This window comes from Cydia fagiglandana, chromosome 19 (assembly GCF_963556715.1).
Source record: "Cydia fagiglandana chromosome 19, ilCydFagi1.1, whole genome shotgun sequence".
In the NCBI taxonomy this organism is placed as follows: Eukaryota; Metazoa; Arthropoda; class Insecta; order Lepidoptera; family Tortricidae; genus Cydia; species Cydia fagiglandana.
This window is the reverse complement of record NC_085950.1, coordinates 4501275-4526284: the sequence shown is the minus strand read 5'-3', so window position 1 is coordinate 4526284 and position 25010 is coordinate 4501275. Positions and strand designations below refer to the sequence as shown.

At 39.3% G+C, this 25010-nt stretch overlaps 1 protein-coding gene and 2 long non-coding RNA genes across 9 annotated transcripts in view; 2 read left to right on the top strand and 1 right to left on the bottom strand.

Moving 5' to 3' along the window:
* The window catches only part of LOC134673837 (protein 4.1 homolog), a 140030-nt gene that overhangs the window by 105115 nt on the left and 9905 nt on the right, over positions 1 to 25010 (top strand). For 4 of the 7 annotated variants that reach the window (XM_063531870.1, XM_063531866.1, XM_063531867.1 and 1 more), the window contains 5 exons: positions 8815 to 8915; positions 14141 to 14224; positions 17279 to 17366; positions 18157 to 18221; positions 18550 to 24855. In XM_063531870.1, the coding sequence (XP_063387940.1) occupies positions 8815 to 8915; positions 14141 to 14224; positions 17279 to 17366; positions 18157 to 18221; positions 18550 to 24855 (6644 nt within the window). Of the gene's footprint in view, positions 1 to 1131; positions 1262 to 8814; positions 8916 to 14140; positions 14225 to 17278; positions 17367 to 18156; positions 18222 to 18549; positions 24856 to 25010 lie in introns of those variants that run through there. The other 3 variants (XM_063531872.1, XM_063531873.1, XM_063531868.1) reach the window with 3 other exon arrangements.
* LOC134673915 (uncharacterized) lies at positions 4501 to 6713 on the top strand. Its single transcript, XR_010099517.1, has 3 exons — positions 4501 to 5006; positions 5504 to 5632; positions 6515 to 6713. It is a non-coding gene; the product is annotated as an uncharacterized LOC134673915 (long non-coding RNA).
* LOC134673914 (uncharacterized) lies at positions 6397 to 8340 on the bottom strand. Its single transcript, XR_010099516.1, has 3 exons — positions 7916 to 8340; positions 7586 to 7818; positions 6397 to 6666 (listed from the first exon to the last, which is right to left on the bottom strand). It is a non-coding gene; the product is annotated as an uncharacterized LOC134673914 (long non-coding RNA).

Genomic DNA, 25010 nt, shown 5'->3' with positions numbered 1-25010 from the left:
ACGCCCACGCGATTGGGCCGCCGGTACCAGCGCTATGACCATGATTTTTCTTTCCTTCATTACGTGCTTAGACCCCTGACGAACCGCCATACTGGTACAAATGATCCAGTAAAATGTGTCACTATCTCCCGGTCTAATAATAATTAGACAAATGGTATCATCCTGCTTTCCCCGAAACTGTGTCATCAGTGACAGCGCGCGACCTTGTCCGCGCGGGTCGCCGGTGACGTATGGTGTTCGCGATAAGTGAATTTTAGCACTACCGTACATATATTACTCATACTAATTGTCACCTTGCCAGCCAGATGCATTATAGGATGGTGTTGTGCGAGAATGAGCAATTTTTTTTTTACTTTTTTTAGCTTTTTTTGATAAGACCGCCCGTTGAATAGGATTATTCTGAAACTATTTTATTAGATCTGCTATAAATGAACATTCTGTCTATTTTTTTTACTTTTATTTTTAAGTTGCATAAACCATCAGATATCTTATTATTACGAGTATATCGTCGATAAATGTTTGTACGGCGTATTTTTTATCACTATACTCAACCATTTACGATGAACGAAAGTAGGTGCTTATTTAGTCCAAATTTTTTCGTAATAATCGTGATGAAAATATGATGGAAATAGCTCATCATCCCTACTTTGAAAGTTTTGAAATTGCTCATAACAGATTATTAAACCTTATTAGGTTGATACTATTGAGTAGGTAAAACATAGTACCTAGTGTACCTAATATTCTTGATAAATTAGCTTCACCGCTTAAGTCCTTTGTCCAAAAAATGCCTCTATATTTTTTGGTTCTCTCTCGCACCGCGCGCTCCAAACATCAGAGCACTAAAGTGAAGTAGACGATATTAATAACATTATTTACTCGACCGGCGTTACGCGTAACGTACACAGTCCGGCCCAGACTCTCGCCAGTGTAGTGTCGGTCAGTGAAAAATACCTAATTATAGATTACAGTGAAAGTGCAAGTGAAAATGGTTATCATGGATTACTTACAATGACAATGTTAAGTTTTTCTAAGAATGTAACAACATTCTTGGTTCTCTCTCGCACCGCGCGCTCCAAACATCAGAGCGCTAAAGTGAAGTAGACGATATTAATAACATTATTTACTCGACCGGCGTTACGCGTAACGTACACAGTCCGGCCCAGACTCTCGCCAGTGCAGTGTCGGTCAGTGAAAAATACCTAATTATAGACTACAGTGAAAGTGCAAGTGAAAATGGTTTTCATGGATTGTTGTCGGGCGCGTTAGTATTTTGGTTATGTTTTTTGCTTTAAATTTTAAAAGTCCTATGTTAAAGTAGGTAGTTGTGAATGATTTACATTTATATAGACAAACAAAAATAGTGCCTTCTTTACTAAATTATGTTATGGGCTGTAGGCTGATTCAACCAAGTTTATTTATTTAAACTATATTGTAAAGTAGAGAGTCTGGCCGGAGCGCCATAGCAAAATCGCCCCTGGCTGAATTTGAGATATTGTTATTGAGATATGCACGATTATTCGTTTTATTATTACATATACTTTTGGTGAATATTATGCCTTAAATCAGCGGTCGGCAACCTTTTAACAGCCAAGGGCCAAATAGTAGTTACCGAAGTAGACGCGGGCCGCACTCTGTTAATTTAATTTAATTTATGACTTTATCAGACATTGTCGTTTGTCAATATCACATACAAAATAGCCAGGGACGCCGCAAGTGAGAGGTTCGCGGGCCGCATGCCGCACTGGTGGTGGTAGTGAAGGTGGTGGTGCGGGCCTCACTGGTGGGGGAATCGAAGCATAAATCGGATGACAGTGCAATATTATGGTACCATCGAGCTGATCTGATGATGGAGACAGGAGGTGGCCATAGGAACTCTGTGATGAAACAACGCAACCCAATTGTGTTAGGGGTTTTTAGAATTGTCTCGATGAGTATTAGTTGTCTGTCGTAAGAAAAGTACAGTCAGCGATAAAAGCTTGTACCAAAAAAGATTTTTTTCCCAAAAACTTGTTTATTTTTAACAGACAACTAACATCAAGGCATTTCTAACTAATAAGGGGTCATCCATTAATTACGTCACACGAATTTCTAGGTTTTTTGACCCCTCCCCCCCTCCTTGTCACACTTGGTCACATTTGGCAAACCCCTCCCCCCTAGTTTGACGTCACATTTTTTCCACGAAATTGCCAAATCGAATTAAGTAAGTACCTACCTAAGTATTATTAATATTTTATCAAAATATTTTTGACGATATAAATATTAGTAATTTTATAACCCAAAACTGCTTAGGAAAGAAAATTAAACGAATAAAAACGATTGTCGTTTTTAAAACTTGTTATTTAAACGTATAGCGAATAAAAGAATTTAAATAAATTTTCGGTTACTGATGAAGTTAAAGTGACGTCACAAAGTTTGTGTCTCCCCCCTCCCCCATGTCACAATATGTCACATTTTCTTGACCCCCTCCCTCCCCCTAAACGTGTGATGTAATTAATGGATGACCCCTAAATACTATAGTACTAACATTTTATAGCAGTGGCAGCCTTGTGGTAGATTTTTCGGTCTCGAATTCCGGTGGCGAGTTTATATCTAGAAAGTAAACAAGGATGTATTAATAAGCTATTAAATAACGTTGTTTATTTTAAGCGTAATTGCCCGTCATTGCTGTGAACCCATTAACTAGATAGCGTTATGTTTACACTAGTCGAGTGGTTAAAATATCACAGCTGGATATAATTGTGTTATTTTAAGCTTCTCAGTTCCCAGTTGAGAAGCTTAAAATAACTGGGAAAGGGAGGCTGAAGATCGCGACCACTGGAGGAAAACCCTGGGTGAAGGGGTAGTTGCACACGATGAAGCGTGGTTTAGCCTTCTTCACACGAGGCGAGAACTGAGACACCAGCGCGCCGCCCTCCCACCTTCGTCACCGGGCACGGCATTCTCCTGCCAGCTATGCGGTCGCGGCTGCCGCTCTCGCATTGGACTTAATAGTCATTTACGGAAGTGCCGTACTCTTAATATAGACGCTGCTTAAACCATCATCTTATTGATGTGACAGGCCATTGATTTTAAGCTTCTATTTGTTTTTGGTACTTTTATCGCATACCTTTAAACGAGCGATTCTTGTACCTATATTTATTTATTTATATGTATATTTCGGGGATCTCGGAAACGGCTCTAACGATTTCGATGAAATTTGCTATATGGGAGTTTTCGAGGTTGAAAAATCGATCTATTAGCTAGGTCTTTTCCGAGGAAAGCTCGGTCTCACAGATATTTTTATGATTAAAGTATTTACTACTTGTGAGTCTTAGAATAGCAGGGGGCCTAAAAGGATAGCGCTTATAGCCGACATTATTTATTCTTATTCTATTCTTATTTACTTATTTTAATTTTTATTTATTTATTTTGACGACCGGTCTGGCCTAGAGGGTAGTGACCCTGCCTATGAAGCCGATGGTCCCGGGTTCGAATCCTGGTAAGGGCATTTATTTGTATGATGATACAGATATTTGTTCCTGAGTCATGGTTGTTTTCTAAGTATGTATTTAAGTATTTATATATTACATATATCGTTGTCTGAGTACCCATAACACAAACCTTCTTGAGCTTACTGTGGGGCTTAGTCAATTTGTGTAAAAATGTCCTACAATATTTATATTTATTTATTTATTTTATTTATTTCCTCAAGTATGTACGTATGAGTAATTAAGCGTGAAAATAAGTTAGTTTCATTTAATTTCAATCTTATATGACTACCTATAGAGTTCTAGTGTATCTTCATTGATAAATTTAGCCGTTTGTGGTGTGCAATATTATCTCAACTAGGCCGCGCTGCCAATTGCATTGAGTTATTACTCTAGCCGATCGCTTGTGCAACATGGAATGCGATATTCCTTTAGATAACTCGGCCGATTCATTCATTGATGTGAATAGATTTTATCTAAATTAGTGGCATTTTGAAATAATTACCGTTTAATGTAGTAAAGATTTGGGGACAATGTTTCTAACGGTCTGGCGAAGATAACTTATTCGTTCGTTCGTAAATTTAAGAGTTAGACTCTTGTCGGTGTAGCTCTCTCCATTTGACTCTATCCAGGGCCGCCTCCTTGATTTCCTTATACGACATTACAGCTACCTTTTCTTTTATTTGTGTTATATAGCTTATCCTACGATTGGTCATCTTATACGATACATCACGCTTTTATAAATAACATAATAGAAGGAAAGATTGCAGGCAAGAGAGGAAAAGGAAGGCCGAGGATAAGCTACATAACTTATTATAAGGGATGGAAAATATTGTCTATTTCAAGCTGAGCCTATTGGCTTAGTTATCACCGTTATATGTATTATAAAAATCATTATTAAACAAAATGTAGGAATTGATTCATATAGCAACTAAGAAACGTTCGCTTTCCTCTGTTCATCCCGCAAAATCACACCAATGAATTTTTACTTTGTTCATTGAATTTTTTGAGGTTTTGTCGTTTTTGCTAAACTCTAACAGCCGTATTCATAAACAGTTAGAGCATTGATCATCAGTTGCTGATAACCGGATGTCACAAAACGTGATTCATAAACACTTTTTAGCGCTAAACAGTTGATCATCTCTTTATTAAATCCTCGGAAAGTTACGGAGCCGAGGACCCTTCTTTATCTGTTTATTATCTGCTATTTTACAAGATGGCGGTCACGAAACAGCTGATTTTGGCAAGAGTGACAAGAGCAAGAGCAAATAGTACGTTTTGGTTAAAATCCCAAATGTGAATGGAAAACAACTTTAATATGTGCAATTACGTATTACATACCTGGATATAGTGCGAAAATGGCGCGAAACCTAAATATCCCGCTTTTTATAAGTTGTTTATGTGATTTTGTGTATGGTGATTTTCGTTTAACCAAAATATCGAAGAAGGCAACAGAATTCTATGATCGCGTAGTCGGAAAAATGCATCATAAACGGAGCGAGTTCCTCCCTCACAGCTATTAGGCGTTTGGAGAAATAGGTAAACCGCCAGATTCACTTAAATCTATGCGGGCCAGCTTCATTGCTCGCCATACAATCGCATTTTCGAAACCAAGTTTGGCTTGGCAAGTAATATTAGAGCGTTCCATGTTCCTAATTAAAAATATTTGGAGGAGTCGCCATCGTCGGACACGGCGAGGACTTACTTATATTTGTGCGTAAACCCTTTAGTTATTCGTTATTACCACTTGCCAGAAACGTTGTTTTTAATTTAAGATCAGGGTGTTCGCATTTCGCAAACTTAAATTTAATTGCATTTCTTGCGCACATTATACCTACCTATATAATATTATAGACCCTGTAAGAGTACATCAATCTCGTTCATAGTTTGCAATTGAATAACTAACCATTATACCTAATGAGATTATAATATTTACCATAAGTTAACTTGTTTTATAGACATATTTAACCGACTGTGTTTAATAAAAAATATCACAGGTAAGTAGGCACTACTTAAAAGTATCAACTTATTTACAGGTAAAAGAAGTGTGCACTCTTGTCAGTCTGGTAAAGTGATGAAAAATCTGAAAAAGTCACGGGTATATGCAGTCATTGCATAGGCAGTTTGCTCAATATTGGCTTTGAGCATAACAATTTGGCCTCCAGGTAAAAATATTGCAAGCTGAACTTTATAGAATGAAAGTTTCATTTATGTCAACTAATTATTCAGTATGGTCATCCAGGTTGGATTCTATACCTACCTGTTCTTGACGCTAAGGTTTCCAGTGCTCCCAAAAATGCACTGTCGGCTATTTGTAACTCCGCTAGTTGCCTGTAGGCTGCAGTGCTTAATATCAGATGGGCAGCACTAAACTTGTCCTTGTCATTGTCTGGTATTCAAAAATACCTTTTAATTTTATTCTACATAAGAACCATTAATTACCAATATTATTTTTGAACTTCTTTGAACTAGGTACATAGCATGAACTTACCTATGAATATCTACTTTACTTTATATAAATTGTACACTTTCATCAGAACAATATTGCAAACACATGAATATCATAAATATGTGCAAAATAGGGTCCTACTTTCCTTTTTAGAACTCTCAAAATGATTTGCTATTATGGTATTTATATGAAAATTTATTTTCTAATAATAATCTGGTGCTTTATTTTATACATGGTATGGTGTGACATAATTTATTTTAAGTACAGGAAACATCCCTATTAGACTGCTAGATACATTTAAGACTTTATTGCATTGTAATTAGAAAAATGGAATTTTGAGTATTTCAATATGGGTACAGTCGCCTGCAATAATATGTTACTCTTCGAAGGCTGCAAAAATGTGCAATGCTCTTATGGGCCTTTGTTGTGTAACATATTATTGCAGGTGACTGTACATCATTAATAAAAATTGTACAAACCTTAACAAGTCAAAAAATATATTTAATTAGTAAAATAAAACACCAATTAAATTAGAACAATTTTATTACTTCAACCTAAATCAAGCTAGGTTTTCATTTTGATGTTTTTTTTCTTTTAGGTTTCTTGCTGATTTCCTGCTGGGACTTGCAGTGTACGGAGTCAGTTACACTTCTCTGACCAATATTCACAGCTGTTCACAGGCCACAGCTTTTCTTCCAAAGCCTGGAGTTATTCAACAATAACAGTGGCTAATGATGGTACTTTCAGGATCTGAAAAGATGCAATAATTTGAATAAAAGTATTTTTGTATTCAACAATTTTCTTTAATTTTTAGCTTATGATATAATGGATGTACTTAAGTTAGGGTCACATGATTCAATATAGTTATGGTAACTAAGTATCATTTTAAGCTATAGACAGAGATCAATATGACTTCATTTATTATTCATTACCTATTAGGTACTATAATATGATATCATTGTACATTGACCTTGCAAACTCTCTGGAATAGATGTCCAAACTGTCTGATGAGATATAGATTAGCCAACTTAATTATAACCAACTGTACGCAGAAAACATCTTATTTTTAATCAGCAGGTACACAGTATCTATACACACACCTGTACACTGGTATTTAAATACTGCCTAATTTGTGAACCATCCTTCCTCGTAGTAAGTAGGTTGGCTAGGTGATCGAGTATAATAACCATCGCATTGTTCCATGCATAAAATAAATACCATTACAAAATTATTACTAATGACACGATGACAAGAAGTAAACTCGCGACACAACGGCTTGTTACAATAAAACATCACTTGTACATATAATTATCATTTGGTTCCATTGTATGGTTAAGAAATATAATACCTATAATAGGTAGGTACCTATGCATAATTTTAAACAAATACACCAAGCTCCACAAAGCACGGATAAATTTACCAAATTTATAAGTGTTATAACCTTTAAATAATGTCAAAGCCGTCAATGCAAGTGTCAATCTTAACATGTTCAGATACTACATTTTATGTTACGTACCTATGTCTATAATATATTATAAATAGATGGTCATGCCCAAAATTTGAACTGTACCTAGAGTTATCATCAAAATCGCTGCAGACTTTTCTTTGTCTAACTCTAAACACTGCAGGTATGTAAGGTAAACAAGAAAGTATAGGACATTGTTCATACCTGATTTAGTGAGTCTGAATGGACTTCGTTTTGTTGACCCGTTGTGAATTTCTGCCGCAACCAGAATAAATTAGTGTGAACTCATGAACCATTATTCAATGGTTCTTCTTGCGGAGGCGAGTGGGGTCTGGTACGGTATCTGGCTTCGACTTCTTCTCTTCGCTAATTATGCACTTCTCGGTTAGTTTGAAAGAACCCCACTTCTTTCGACTCCATTCCACATAATATTGAAACTAAAAGCAATAAGATATAGGTATATCAACATTGCAGTGAACTCATATTATTACTTGTTGCTGTATAAGATACTTGTCTGTAAACGTAGTTACTCACCAAGTTTTATAAAATTTCCGGCCATGCAGCAATCTTTAATTATTTTTGTGGCACAGAAGCTATTTTAATAAGAGATAATTCCGAAAATTAGTCAAAATAGTAAATCAACTTCTTCATGATATTACGATTGGCCGCTAGTGCTGCTGTCAAACTTTTTTTTTAATTTAATGTTCAGCCATATTTTAGTCTATGATGCGCCAAGATGCCAACATAACGCGTCTAATCTGCTTATTAGTTAAGAAGCCCCTAATAAACGTTTATAAATCATGGTTCTTATCAACGGCTTATTAAGCCTAAACAGCGGATTAGCTAATAAGCTGATCATTCCTCATTTAAGGATTTTTTATGAATACGGCTGTAATTCTATGGCAGTTATGGCTTGCATTTAAATAAAATAAATATTAAATTAATATTAGGGGACATCTTACACAGATCAACCTAACCCTAACTAAGCAAAATTTGTACTATGGGTGCCAGGCGACGGTTACATACTTATATACATGAATATATACATAGGAAACACCTATGACTCAGGAACAAATATTTGTGTTCATCACACAAATAAATTTCCTTACTGGGAAATATATCACACAAATATATGCCCTAACCGGGATTCGAATCCACGACAATCGGCTTCACGGGCCGGGTCACTACCCACTAAGCCAGACCGGTCATCGGTATTTGTCCATAAATTTGTTGCCAGTGTCCTTAAGCTACGAAGTTCACATATTATTAGGCTAGCTGCTTGTTTGTAACCATCTTGGCATAAAAAATGGAAATAAGTTAAAGTTTAAATAATCCATCTCAGGCGTCGATCTCCAACTTACCTTCTTACTTCTTAGCTTATAATAATCATCGTAATCTAAAATTGTTAATTTTTTTATCTCTCTCCATTCCAGCGCTAGCCGCCGAAGAGAAAGCGAGCACGCTGCCACCGGAGGCGGCTAAGAGATACACCATGCCGCCGCAGCCTGCGCCGCGGCCCCCGGCCAAGGACAAGGTAGAGTGAACCTTCGGTCATCGTGTTAAGGTTGAATTTTAACTGATACTGTGTGTAATACAGTCCATTGTTTTCAAGTATATGTTTTGTGAGAGAATTTCCATGCTAAAGAGCTTATGCCATTGAAATAAGGTTTCATTTCATCTGGCATGTTGTAAAGGACTATTCACTATAGTTCGTTTTTTAGCATTAGAAAGAAGGTACGCGATTTTGACATATCTTTTAATTGAAAATCGCTTTTTAAAAATCAGTATCTATTACTTATGAAAGCAGAAGATAAATATAAATGATCGTATTAGATTCATAATTTTTACATATTTGCTGTGACTTATTCTTAAAAAGTGTTTTTCAATTAAAAGACACATCAAGATTGTTTACCTTTTTTCTAATGCTAAAAAAACTAACTATAGTTCTATAAACGCCCCTTGCACCAACCCAAACCGTTAACCCAGTGTCAAATTGTACTGGTAACCATGCTAACTCTGGCTTTAACCGGTTAACCCCGGGTTAGTGAATGATGCAAGTGGCCCTAGGGACGTTAAAATTGGAAGTTTGAAAAATTAAAATTTTGATACCGCCAGTTTTCAATTTGTCTCAGGAAGTGAATTTTTGTCTCAACGTTGGCAAAAGTGTGTTAGAATGATTCACCGGGGTCGGGTGAACATCGATAGCTCAGTTGATCAGAGCGATCGGACCAGTGTTTTAAAAGGTCTCAAGTTCGAATCTTGACCTTCTTGATGAATTTTTCCATTTTATTTTCATAAAAAATTCGAGATAAAACAATAATACATAAGAATGTACATTGTAGTTACAGTCGCCATCAGATATATCGGAGCGGCCAAGGTGTTCACAATATCTGAACACGCACTCTAACGCCGTGACAATAGAGGCGTGTTCAGATATTTGTGAGCGCCTTGGCCGCTCCGATATATCTGATGGCGACCGTATATAATAATATGATTTTAGTATTACATCTCATGGTATTTACGAGATATGCATGAGGCAGCTTCTTAGGGAGGACGAATGTCATTTACTTACTGTCATTTTTAATGTAGCTAATGACATGGTTTTCCCTGTATTTGGTGTAATCGTGTCACTAAATCAATACACAGTAGTTAAAAAAATCTTAGAAGCAACTGATCGGATGTCATGGATGTCAGAAAAACTTAATAATCTCTGTATGTAAATATAGAATGTAGAAAATTGAAATCAGTAAAACCACAGATGTATGCATAATTATTTTCACGGAAACGTACGAACGTGTCTTGCTATTTCAGTCAGTCTCGGTACAAAAAGTACTGAGGTTGACTGAAGTAGCATGACAAATACGAACGTTTCCGAGAAAATACGATGGAAAACAATTATGCACTACATCTGAACTATAGTATTCTTCAAAGGGAGTACAGTCAGCGTCAATAGTAACGGATGAAACACCTCTCCAAAAGTATCTGCCACCCTGGATTGCCCTGGAATTATTTTCCAAATAGAGATACATCTCTACAGTTCGTGTTCTAAAGTATATTTCGTGTGATGTATCGCTATTTAGCAAAATAATTCCTGGGCAATCCAGGGTGGCAGATACTTTTGGAGCGTTGTTTCATCCGTTACTATTAATGCTGACTGTACCTACACTGATAGATGGTATCTGAATACAATTTTGCGAGATTTTCCATTTTTAGGTTGTTAATTGTATGGAGATGACATCTATCGCCAGGGTACGCTGATCCTATTGGAAAAATACTAGATATATTTGACTGTATGTACACACATCCGCCATATTGCTTCTAAGATACATATAATAACAGTGCCGTTCTTAGATCACTCACATAGTGAGCAATTGAGCATGTTGCATCACTAACCATTTCGGCGTAGGAGATCAGCACATTCGAGGAATGGCTTTTGTTCATATAATAGTTGTCTTGTAAATTCGTTGTGTCTAAGTGTCAAAAAATCGATAATACATACAAATATTTTAATGAAAGTCTCCCCGATTCAGAAACCATATAAATCTGGGTACATATTAGTTGTTATTGAAAAAACTAAATTTGACCGTCAGCGTTCCGAGTTGAGTGTTTTGTTTACATACGATAGAAAACGAGCTAGTAGTTCCCAAATCGTGCGTTGTGAGGTATTTCGGCGTTGTTCTATCCTCTAGCGGCCCACCATACAAGGAAAATTGGCAATCGAATTTGAATCAACGGTATTAGAAAATAGAGTTGAATTTGTTTTGTTTTAAAATCGAACGAAACGAAATAAAAGAAACTCTATTCTATTTCATTAAGATTTAAATTTCATTGGAGGTAATTTGTACTAGTATTAGGACATTGAACCCCAAGAGGCTATAGTTCGTTTCTTTAAGCATTAGAGAAAAGGTAAACTATCTTGACGTGTTTTTCCATTGAAAAACACAAAAAATAAGACACGGCAAATATGTAACAATTATGAATCATATACGATTATTTACATTCTTTTGCTTTCATAATTAATAGGGGGTCATCCATTAATTACGTCACACGTTTAGGGGGAGGGAGGGGGTCAAGAAAATGTGACATATTGTGACATGGGGGAGACACAAACTTTGTGACGTCACTTTAACTTCATCAGTAACCGAAAATTTATTTAAATTATTTAGTTCGCTGTACATTTAAATAACAAGTTTTTAAAACGAAAATAGTTTTTGATCGTTTAATTTTCTTTTCTAAGCAGTTTTGGGTTATAAAATTACTAATATTTATATCGTCAAAAATAATTTGATAAAATATTAATAATACTTAGGTACTTACTTAATTCGATTTGGCGATTTCGTAGAAAAAATGTGACGTCACACTAGGGGGGGAGGGGTTTGCCAAATGTGACCAAGTGTGACAAGGGGGGGGGGGGGTCAAATACCTTGAAATTGGTGTGACGTAATTAATGGATGACCCCTAGTTACTGATTTTTTTAAAGCGTTTTTCAATTAAAAGACTCGTCAAGATCGCGTAGTCTTTTTATAATGCTAAAAACAAAACGAACTACTTATAGGGGTGTGAAGTCTCTGACACGATACCTATTTAACAGTAGTACAATAACAAAACTTCAGTGAGAAACAGAGCACACAGACGAAGTCGAAAGTTGGTCGACATGTTACAATTCGTATCGAGAAGCATCATCGGGTACACGCGTTGGAGGACCGTCGCACATACATCTCCTTTTCGACTTCTGACCGCGAATGACCCAGCTTTATAATACACATAGCAGTTTTTTTTTACAAAACACCCTACTTTTTTTATTCGAAATTTTACAAAACAATACAATATTTAGTACTTTAATCTAATGTTTCGCCAAAGTGCGAGTCAGTTTGTTGGCGGTGCGCTCTAAAATAATCTTAAGCTAAATAGGTAGGTACACTAATAATTATGTAATTTAAACCTATCTTTGCAACAATTCTCGTAACACGGCGTTGAATAATTTTTTTTTTACAATCTTAGGGTAGAAAGGGGTAATGGGGATCACTTAAGCAAGAATTAAAATAAAAAAATAAAATGAAACGAAATCTTTATTGCAACCGCCTCATAACAAAATCTACTTAATTGACTATTATTTGAGATCAATAATCGTCACATTACTAATCATCTTTGGCAAATATGAAAGTTACAAAAATTAACTGTTTTGACTCCCATTGCACAGAGGTATGGGCTATTGTGGTCACCTTGCGGGTAATGAGGATCATACAAAAATCCATCTTCTTCTATAAGTTTCACTGCTTTTTCCAATGTGTCAGAAGACCAGGAAGCTTTTGTGGTAGTTCTGACTCGTACTTTCGGCATCTGAAACCAAAATAACAAATTATATTATACCTTTTACATTGCGGGCAATGGGGGTCACCTGATCCTCATTACCCACAAGTATTTTATGAAGAAAAAAAAATAAACACATGATACGTGTTAACAGCACGCGAGATTTAACTATGAAATCGGTACACTTAATGCACAAGTAAAGACATAAAAAAGTCACATATAAGTACATCAATAATTATAGTACTTACCGTCTATTTTGCGTACGTAAAAATTTACATCGGCGAGCCGCAAAAACAAAACACACCTCTTAATCCCGATGCCGTCGCCATACTGGCGCGGCGCTGTCGCAGCGCTAGCGCGGGGCCAGAGGGGGGCGGGAACGCCCGTAAACGTATTTCTAGTGTTTGTAGTTTTGGAGATGTGTGGGTGACCACCATTACCCGCTGACTCCCATTACCCGGTCTTCCCCTACACAAATCGACCTTGGCCCAAACTAAGCAAAGCTTGTACTATGGGTACTAGACGACGACATACGTACGTATATAGATAAATACATACTTATATACATAGAAAACAGCCATGACTCAGGAACAAATATCTATGTTCATCACACAAATAAATGGCCTTACCGGGAATCGAACCCGGGACCATCGGCTTCATAGGCAGGGTCACTATCCACTAGGCCAGACTGGTCGTCATTTTGGACTACTTTCCCCTTAGTTTTTAGGGTTCCGTACCCAAAGGGTAAAACGGGACCCTATTACTAAGACTTCGCTGTCCGTCCGTCCGTCCGTCCGTCCGTCTGTCCGTCTGTCTGTCACCAGGCTGTATCTCACGAACCGTGATACCTAGACAGTTGAAATTTTCACAGATGATGTATTTCTGTTGCCGCTATAACAACAAATACTAAAAACAGAATAAAATAAAGATTTAAATGGGGCTCCCATACAACAAACGTGATTTTTGACCAAAGTTAAGCAACGTCGGGAGTGGTCAGTACTTGGATGGGTGACCGTTTCTTTTTTGCTTTTTTTTTCGTTTTTTTTTTTGCCTTATGGTACGGAACCCTTCGTGCGGGAGCCCGACTCGCACTTGCCCGGTTTTATTAACTTTTCGGCACTCTGCTGATCTAATTGCAGTATTGAATAAATGACTAATTTATGAAAAAGGTGATAAGATAAAATGGGTTGAACTTTCGAAAATCTCCAAGGACTTTGAATAATTTCACGGTTTAGACTCACTTGTTTTTAGTCACTCGCGCGACATGTTTCGGAGAGCCTAGGTCTAGGTCTCCTTTCTCAAGCACTAACAGTGCGAGCAGCGTGTTAGTATGTCTCACAACAGTTTAAATTCGATCTCTAAGGACCATTCCTAAACGAGTGCTCATCTCCTACGCACCTGTGCTATACTATTGTTATACCGTGGCGTTTCTCGCACGCCGCCGGGAAGCTGCGGCGCGGCTCCAAGGGGACGGTCAGCGTGTCCTCCGCCAGCTCCATAGAGGGGGAGTATCTGGCCGATAGAGGGGAGAAGGTGGGGACATACTTAGTGCTGACAATATGGATGGTGTTTAGCAAAAACGAGTCATCCCACATTCATTTTGCAATAAAATGTCAACTTTAAGCGTCAATATTTAGAGTAGACATCTTATTGAAAAATTAATGTGGGTTGACACATTATTGCGTATCAGCATCCATATATGGTTTTTACACACTTTTTACTACACACTTTTATTTAACTTCAATGCGTATATCTCTTTGTATACCGGGTGTGGCCTGTAACATGAGCAAATAATTAAAACATAGATTGTACTCCTCAAACGGTGACACTTTTGTTCAACAACTTTAAAAAATTATGAAGTGTTTAGACTCCCTATTTTTCATACAAAATAAATATTATCTTAAAGGGACGCCATTGCCACGCCATATCATTGTGATTGACGTTGCTTGTCATGTCTTAAACATAACAAAATTCGCAATACATTGCGTCTTTGAATAACCTTTAAAGTGTATTAAAAACCAAAGTACAAGTTATTTTCAAAAGTCGCTGAACAAATGTTGGTCAGTATGAGGAGTACAGCCTAAAGTTAAATTTTTTGCTCATATTACAGGCCACACCCGGTATATGGTGCCTCAAATCTTGTAACTTAAATTTGAACCACTTCCGGGTGTCTAATTGAGCTGAAATTTCGCATACTTCCATATTTCCGATGACAATGCAATAATAAGCTAACATGGAGCTGATCTGATGATGCAGTCGGAAGATAGCCAAAGGAACTCTTCGATGGAAAAACATAAACACATTGAGTTTAGGCTCATCTGAAAGGTCTCGAGAAGTACTTGATAGACATGCAAAGGAGATAAAGTACAGTCAGCAATAAAAGTGTGTATCAAAAAATATTTGTATTGACTTATTTTTGAATTAGATTTTCAGTGAATATAAACTTTTGTCCTTCACATCTCGTTGGGTGACAAGCAAAAGTCACTAAGTACTATCAAAAAATTAAAGTAACAATGAACTTTATCACACTTGTAACACGGTTTATTGTCCAATAATTTCAATGGTGTTAGTTAGTGACTTTTGCTTGTCACCCGACGATCTGATGTCACTAATGATTCAATCATAATCATGAATCATATTCACAGTAACCTGTACATTTTGCATTAGTCTCGTAGAGTAGAACTTATATTTGTCCTGTTTTAAGGCCTGTGCACACCGGCTGCGTGTGCGTGACGTGCACGTACGCGTGCGGGGTTGTAGTATACAGATCCTTATGAGAGACGGCACACCGTTTGCGTGACGTGTGCGTGTGCAGCTTCAACATTTTAGCGCACGCACACGCGCACGTCACGCACACGCAAGCCGGTGTGGCTCGGCCTTTAACAAAAAGCACTCATTAGTGTACCTTACGTGTTTACATTATGGTCTACGAATTACGAGTATAAATAAAGTAAGGACGCGAAGCACGAAGAATTACGTACATTGATCCGTCATTTCCTATCTCTATCGCACGCATATGGGGCATTATCTATGAAAAGGGACCTTATTGTCGATGGCGCTTACGCCGCACAGCGTCGCGCGGCATTGTATTTATATCGGAGCATCGTTAATAATGGCGTAAGCGCCATCGACAATAAGGTCCCTTTTCATAGATAACGTCTCATATATTTATAATGCTTTCCCTCTTTGACAGTGTCATTGACCGGTGGTATCATCTGCGGAACAGCAATACACGGTGTAACATGAGGAAACCGAATAATTTTAACAGCGTATTCCTGATCATATTTAGAGACAAAAATGTCCTATAAACTTTTTTGAAATTCGCCTAGTTTCAGAGATATTATTAATAAAAAAATAAAAACAAGTTTTTATTGTTACATAGTGTAAAAGTTTTGATGGTGATGTTGCTGCCATGGGACGTAGTCTAAATATCCTTATTGATAGATGTCAAAAAGTGACAAGTAACACTTTGCAAAAAGTAGGTTTTACGACTTTTACGAGAAAAAAAAGTAAAAATCAATTTTAAGTGATAAGTTTACCAATGTACAAACAACAGTTTTTTATGTACAAATGCATTCAAAAAATTGAAAAAACAAAACAAAAAAAAAATTTCTCAAAAATGGACGGCAAAGTCGACTTTGCCGTCTAAAAAATAGGTCGCGAAGCGCATAGTTTATGGTCAGTCAACAATTAAAAAGTTAAAAACATTGCAGTCTCGATTTTGGGACTGCAATGTTGCATACAAATTCCATTATTTGTCGTGTTCCAAACTTTTTAAAAGTTGAAATGGCCATATCAAATGAAGGCACAGGCCCATTAAACAGCCAAATAGATGATTAGTACCGCGACTATTTAGCTGTCTCAAATAGGTTGGCGTATTTTCGGCACAAAAATACACTTCTATTTTTTTATTAACCTCTAGCGGCCCACCATACAAGGAAAATTGGTAGTCAAATTTGAATCAATGATAGTAAGAAATAGAGTTGATTTTGCTTTGTTTTAAAATCGAACGAAACTAAACAAAAGCAACTCTATTCCATTTCATTATGATTCATTATTCATTGGAGGTAATTTGTACTAGTATTAGGACATTGAACCCCAAGAGGTTAAAAAAATAAAAAGGCGGCAAGGGCTTTTTTCTGTGAAAATATATACGTAAGAACGTTGCTTTTGTAAAATATTTCTATGATATTTATATTTCTTGCACCATTTTTGAGAAAAGCACTATATATGACTCGGCTGGAAGGCTACTTGCTGGCTTCGGATTCAATTAAACGGACTCCCAAGGTCGTCCGTTTAAAACGAATCCTCAGCCTGCAAGTAGCTACTTCCGAGCCTCGACAATAATGTACTTTTTTTTTGGCGAATTCAACCTAAACTCATATTACATTTTTTCCTTCTTTTGACCTCAGAAATGCGTGGTTAAAATTATTCGGTTTCCTCATGTTACACCGTGTGTAATTATGCACGTGCAATAGAGATAGGAACAGAACAGGGGCCGGTCAGCGTACGATATTCTTTGTGCTTCGTTACTTCAGATGCTATAATTATTTATTTTATTTTTAATATGATAACTGTTGCTTTCAGAAACCACCCCCTGGTGCTGTGAAGGTAATGCCGACACCTGAGAAGAAGGATGAAAAGAAGGTGGTCGAGAGTAAACCCGCTGAGAATGGTAATTTACATTAAATAAATAAAATAAAATAAATAAATATTATAGGACATGTTTACACAAATTGACTAAGCCCCACGGAAAGCTCAAGAAGGCTTGTGTTGTGGGTACTCGGACAACGATATATATAATATATAAATACATACAACAACACAATAACACATTATTATTAATAATACATTATGTTACTAAATACAAAACTGCTACAACTAAATATACGTTCGTTATGAACTTAAGGAGTATTTCTTATTCTTAATTTAAAGGCCGGATTCGGACTAACGGATATTTTTCCAACATTAGCGTTCTATCTGTAGGTACGTATACTATTTTTCAAAAAAGATTCATCATCATCATCATCATCATCAGGCTATATTAGTCCACTGCTGGACATAGCCCTCCCCTAAAAAAGATTCAGTCCCTTTGTTGTAGAAAGTTCTATTTGTAAATTCTTCAAACTTGTAAAATAATCTGTTTAAATAGCTTTTAATGATGTAAGAAAAGGACACGCAATCCAAGCATATTTAATTTGAAACACAAAACTTACATTAGCTTACAAGTGACACATTTTCATGCGAAAGCACAGAATAAATAATAGTACTAGGTACAGAAGACTCACTCTCTAACAAAACGCGTCTGTCGCGATCAGCACAGATATGGCCGCTAGGTGGCGACAGCGCCACGCCAAAATTGGGGTCGAACGGATGGAGTTGTAGCTACCTGTAGCAAAGCGACGAAATCGCGGAGTGAGCACGCCTGGCGAAAGTCAATAATTTCGAAAACGTGTTCGTTCCAGGAACTGACACTGCCAGCGATCCAGGCGTCACTAATAACGTGGACACCACTCCCAAGAAAAACAAGGTGAGTCTATAATATCTTATTAAGTAAGCAACTGTCCATATTTACACAATTTTGTAACTTTTCTAAGATCCGTAGAAGCATTTTGCTAAACATTTGGATGTTTCTGGAAGTATTTTGTACAGAATTTGTAAATACTTGATGTTAGAAGCGAATAGAGAGGCATGCATATTGCAATTTTATTATTTTGCCGTGCGACATTTTATAAGTTACTGTAGTAAATGCAAAAGAATGCTTATACTGTCACACATTGTCGCATTTGTATTTCGTGCGTTTTTTAATTATTTTTTTAATTCTTTTTTTGTCCTTCCCTCGTCCTTTCCTACCATAGAGCGGAGGTTTTGGCCTATTCGGTAGTAAAAGAGAGAAATCGCCTAAAGAAGACAAATCTCCTAAAGATAAGTCACCAAAACAGAAATCTCCTAAAGATAAAGATACAAAGAGCAAAGATCCCAAAGGCAAAGTGGCGGTGCTCGATACATCCAACGAGAGCTCTAATCTCGACACCTCAAATGAAAAGAGTCCAGAAAAAGAAAAACCAGGCTTCACAAAACCTTACGAATACACGGACACTGAAAAGAGCCCATCCCGTACCAAACCCAAGCTCCAAGGAGCCTTCAGTTACGAAAAAGAACCCATTTCAGACGAGAGACAGAGACAGCTCAACGACAGTCAAAGTCCGACGACGAGGAAAGCTGGACTCGCTTTCAATTATGCTCCTGGAGAAGATAAGAAAGTCGCTGAAAGCGCCGAGAAGAGAAAGACTCCAGAAGACCCAAGCAAACTTAAAACTCCAGGCATTGATTATGTCCAGTCAGCTGCGCTTAAAGAACAAGCTAAAGCTAACCTCATCGATCCTACTTTAGCGCTATTAGATTCGGAAAGAGCTATTCATGAAGTAGGCGCGCCATTAGCTGCCGTAATCCCAGCAGCTGCACCTAAACCAGAAAACGAAATACAAGTCGTCATTATAACTGGACGATACAATCCCAAGAACAAGAAACTTGACGACGCCAATGGTACAGTTCTGGTTGTCAAAGGAACGCTTGACAAAGCCACTGGAAAAATCCAGACTGAAAGAGAACTCATCGATACCAAGTCAGGACAAATAACATACACGAATCCTGCTACCGGTAAGCAGGAGAGCAAAAACGGTCACGTCGATTCCAAGACTGGACATATCTTGTTTACTTCTAATGTCATTGATCCTAAAACTGGCAAACTTGACCCAACATTGGCTCAGCAATATTGCTTTGCTGAACAGGCTGCCGATAAAGTTGGAGCTAAACCAGGGAGAGAGGTCAATTTGGTGGTAATCACAAGCAAATATGACGGCAAGCACAAGAAACTAGATGCCGCGCACGGACATGTAGATGTTTCAAGAGCAGTAGTGGGCCCAGATGGCAAAGTCAGCTCCAATTATGGCGTCATTGACCCGCGCACTGGCAAAATCGATTACATCGATCCGAAAACAGGGAAACAAGAACCTAAACAAGCGTATGTTGACCAGAAAACAGGCAATATCCTAGTCACAACAGGCGTTGTTGATCCTAAATCTGGCAAAGTCGATTCATCGCTTGGTCAACAGTTCAGCATTGTTGAGAAAGATGCCACCAAGGCCAACAGGGAAGTCAGACTAGTTGTTATTACAAGCAAATATGATCTTAAGAGCAAAAAACTAGACCCCAACTTCGCTCACGTTGACGCAGTTAAGGGCGTACTAAGCGGTACCGACGGTAAGATTTACACTGACTACGGTATTATTGACCCTAGAACGGGCGATATTCAGGTCACTGACCCTAAGACTGGCAAACAAGAAACCAAACACGCCGTAGTCGATCCTAAGACAGGCAATATCCTTCTTCTATCGGGTGTGGTTGATCCTCGTACAGGACAACTCGATACGACATTAGGACAACAATACAGCATTGTTGACAAACCTACTGACACTTTCGCCTCATGCCCTGGAAAGGAAGTTCAGCTCGTTGCTGTCACAGCCAAATACGACTCTAAGAACAAGAAGTTGGATACACCCAACGGATTCGTCGAAACCTCACGAGCCATCATCAGCGACAAAGACGGAAAAGTACATACCAATTTCGGTATTCTCGACCCTAACACCGGCAAAGTTCACTACACTGACCAGAAAACTGGCAAGCCGGACTCGAAGCAAGCCGTTGTTGATGCTAAGACAGGCAGCTTCATTGTAACCTCAGGCGTTATCGATCCGAAGACAGGCAAAACTGATTCATCTCTCGCCCAGCAACTTACAGTTGTCGATAAGGACGCACCTAAAGGCATTCCTGAGAGGCATGTCAACTTGGTTATTATAACCACTAAGTACGACCCGAAGCACAAGAAACTAGACCTAACCAATGCTCACGTCGACAGCATACCTGGAACTGTCGGGACCGATGATAAAGTACACACAGCGTTTGGTGTCGTCGATCCTAGCACTGGTGAAATAACTGTAACTGATCCAGTGACAGGCAAACAAGAAGTTAAGAAGGCGTCTGTAGACCCGAAAACTGGCAATCTACTGCTTACTTCAGGAGTTGTGGATCCCAAGACCGGACAAACTGATCCTTCTTTGGGACAACAGATCAGCATTGTAGACAAGCCTAAAGACAAATTCGCTTCAGTTCCCGGCAAGGAAGTCCAGGTAGTCGTTGTCACGAGCAAATACGACTCCAAATACAAGAAACTAGACCACCCCAATGGCCACGTAGAAACGTCCAGAGGAATAATGACTTCTGATGGCAAGGTCCATACTAACTTCGGTGTGATTGATCCTAGGAGCGGAAAGATTGAACATGTCGACCCTAAGACAGGCAAACAAGAGATCAAACAAGCAGTCGCTGATCCCAAAACAGGACACCTACTTATCACATCTGGAGTCGTTGATCCAAGAACAGGCAAGACTGATTCGTCTCTCGCTCAACAACTCACTATCGTCGACAAAGATGCTAAGCCGCAAGAAAGAGAAGTCCGTTTAGTCATTATCACTTCCAAATATGATCCTAAGACTAAGAAATTAGATCCTAACGGTCATGTCGATTCAGTGAATGGAACTCTAGGTTCTGACGGTAAAGTCCATACATCGTTTGGTGTAGTCGACCCAGCTACTGGCGAAGTGGTCACCATCGATCCAGTGACGGGCAAACAAGACGTCAAGAAAGCCACCGTTGACCATAAAACAGGCAATCTTTTGGTCACATCAGGAGTTTCTGACCCGAAGACTGGTCATGTCGATCCTACATTAGGACAGCAAATAAGCGTTGTGAACAAACCTAAAGACACATTCCAATCTGTGCCAGGAAAGGAAGTGCAATTGGTTGTCATTACTAGCAAATATGATCCTAAGACCAAGACTCTTGAAAACAGCAACGGACATGTTGACTCATCAAGAGGTATCAAAGCCGCTGATGGCAGAATCCATACCAATTACGGCATTATTGATCCTAAGACAGGAAAGATTGAGTGCGTCGATCCGAAAACAGGCAAGACAGAAGTCAAACATGCAACTTTCGATCCGAAGACAGGACATCTCCTGCTTACATCGGGCGTGGTCGATCCGAAGACCGGAAAAGCAGATGCGTCACTCGCTCAACAGCTTAGCATTGTGGACAAGGATGTTAAACCACTAGAAAGGGAAATCCACTTGGTTATTATCACTACTAAATATGACCCTAAGACCAAGAAGATTGATCCTAGCCAAGGATACGTAGACACTGTTAGCGGAACTATCGGGCCTGATGGTAAAATCCGTACGGCTATTGGCGTCGTCGACCCGGCTACTGGAGAAATCGTCGTGACTAACCCGGCGACTGGCAAGCAGGAAGTCAAGAAAGCGCAGGTGGATCCCTCAACCGGCCAGATGCTCGTCACCAGCCAAGTGTTTGACCCGAGAACAGGCAAAGTCGACCCGACTTTGGCGCAGCAATTCAGCATCGTCAACAAGACGGTTACACCTCATACGAAACCAGCGTCGGTCGGCGAGGTCCGCCTAGTAGTAGTGACGAGCAAATATGACCCAAGGACCAAGACAGTGGATGCTGGTGCTGGGACTATTGACGCCTCAAAGGGTTACGTCAGCGCCGAGGACGGAAAGATACACACCGACTTCGGTATCATAGACCCACGATCCGGACAGATCCTCTACAGAGATCCCCTTACCGGCAAGCAAGAGCTGAAGCAGGCAGATATCGACCCGAAAACAGGCAACTTCATCGTGACGACCGCGGTTGTAGACCCCAAGACAGGCAAGGTAGACCCCTCATTCGCTCAACAGTTGACGATTGTTGATAAGCAGAATGTGTTGGCTAAAGCACCACTAAGCGTTTCCCCCGTGAGGCAAACCCCATCACCAGTCAAGACTCCTGCTTCCACGCCAGTCCATACACCGTTGCAATCGCCCGTGTCCAAATCCTCGCCAATCATCAGCCAAGTGCAAAGGACGTCACCTACAGTCGCAACTATTCCCAAAACACCACCAGCCAAACCGACCACAGCCCCACCGGCACCTCCTAGAAGGAAGATTGTTAAAATCATGGTCATCTTCACCAGGATCGATCCTAAGACCAAGAAACCAGACTTACACACTGCTGAAGTTGAACACCTCACTGGTATTTTGGACCCTAACGGTGTAGTCGAAACTAAATATGGTGTTATTGACATCAACAAAGGCACCATCGTCGCTACTGATTCCGCTGGACAGCAACAGCAAAGAAATGGAGTTATCTTACCCGAGACAGGACAAATCTTCATCAACTCTGGCGCGATTGATCCTAAAACCGGCAAAGTTGACCCCAACTTAGGTATGATTTTGAGCGTCACGAAACAAGATGACCCAGTTGTAGACATAACGGCCATCACTGGCCCTATCGATCCTGCTACAGGCAAAGTTGATGTTGACAACAGCACAGTTGAGCTCACTAAGGGCAAAGTTGACGCTGAAACTGGTCACATCTCCACTAAATACGGCGTCATCGATCCATCTAATGAGGTCATCTTCGTAACGGATACTTTGGGAGGACAGGACAAGAAATCTATCCGTATTGATGAAAACACTGGTCTTATCACCTTAACTGGAGTTACAGATCCGAAAACAGGCAAAGTAGATCCAAAACTGGGACAACTAATTGTCGTTGGTACACATATCGACCCCGTTGTAGAAGTCACGACATTTGTCGGTAAGGTTGATGCGAAGAAAGGCCTAATTGAGCCCAAACATTCCGTCATAGAGAGCACAACCGGTCAATTTAATCCCGACACTAACAAGATTGACACAAAGTACGGTCAAATTGATCTGGTTAAAGGTACTGTTACATACAACGATCCTAAGACTGGCAAGTTGGAAAGCAAGGAAGTTAAAGTTGATCCTGTCACCGGACAACTTTTACTACGCAGCGGACAAGTCAATCCCAAATCCGGGAAGCCCGATAAGGACATTGGCAGGCTCATTTGCCTGAGGATAATCCAAACTAAAGTCGACCCCGTCTCCGGCAAACAAATCGTATCCAATGAACCCAAGAACGTTAAGGTTGATCCCAAAACCAACCAGATCTGGACCGCTGGGCCGAAAGACCCTACAACAGGAGAGGTTCTGTACACCGCTGGACAAATCGACCCAGTCACTGGTTATATCATCACTATCTACGGTCGTATGGACCCGAAGACTGGAAACATAGTGAGAGCACATGAAATCGACAGGTCGCTTATCAAAGTCGATCCTATTAGTGGACAAATCTATACTGCTACCGGTCAAGTTGATGAAGACAATCAACCTTTGTATTCCGCTTCTCAAGTAGATCCATCCACAGGAGAAATCTACACGAAAGTCAGCAAAATTGACCCGAAGACCGGCAGGTTGGTAATAGTGAAGATTTACATCATAACGCAGAAAGACGAGAAAGGACGCGTCAAGGAGGTCGATCCTAAAGAATGCACGATCGATGAAACAACAGGCAGAATCATCACAACAAAGACTGTCTACTTGTATCAAATCATTGACCCAATTACTGGTGAAACTATCGATGTAGACCCAGATGACCCAAGACTTAAAGGTGCAAGAACCACTGTCACACAAACCATGACGTTATCAGGCAAGATAGATCCAGTCACCGGCAGAATCAAGACGGAATACGGAGACATCGACCCAGATACGGGAGATATAGACCCGAGTACCGCCGTCAGAGACCCAGTTACCGGACAGCTAATATTACATTACTCACAAATAGATCCATCGCACTTCGAAGACAAGAGCGGTAACTACACGATAGAAAAGGAAACTCAAGATCTCCCAGCCACTATTGATATCCAGAAAGTCAATACCCATAAATTCTCAACGTTCGGCAAAGACGAAAGCCCTGTAAGAGGTGACGAGCCCAAGGCATTCACAGAGTTCACAACGAGCGAGCATATAACGCACCAAGGCTACGTGTCGTCAAACACCCCTCTATCCTCAAAGATCCCAGTCTCGCAGCGAGCCAAGAAGACCCCCACTCCGCCCGTCGTCGTCAAGACCACCACCAAACAGCTTCTGACCAAGAATGACGAGGGCGTCACGCATAATGTCGAGCAGGAGGTCGAGAACCTCGGCACTGGCGAGGTCACATTCTCCACACACACCAATAAGGTTCGTTTATGATTTTATACCCTCATTTTTCTCATACCAGGCCAGACGCCATTAATCAAATCTCATTTCATTTGTTGTCACGTGTGGCCTTCTTTTACTTTTAATTTTACCCCCCCTTTTTTTCAAGCTTAATAGAGAAGCCTGTCTTAGTAAAT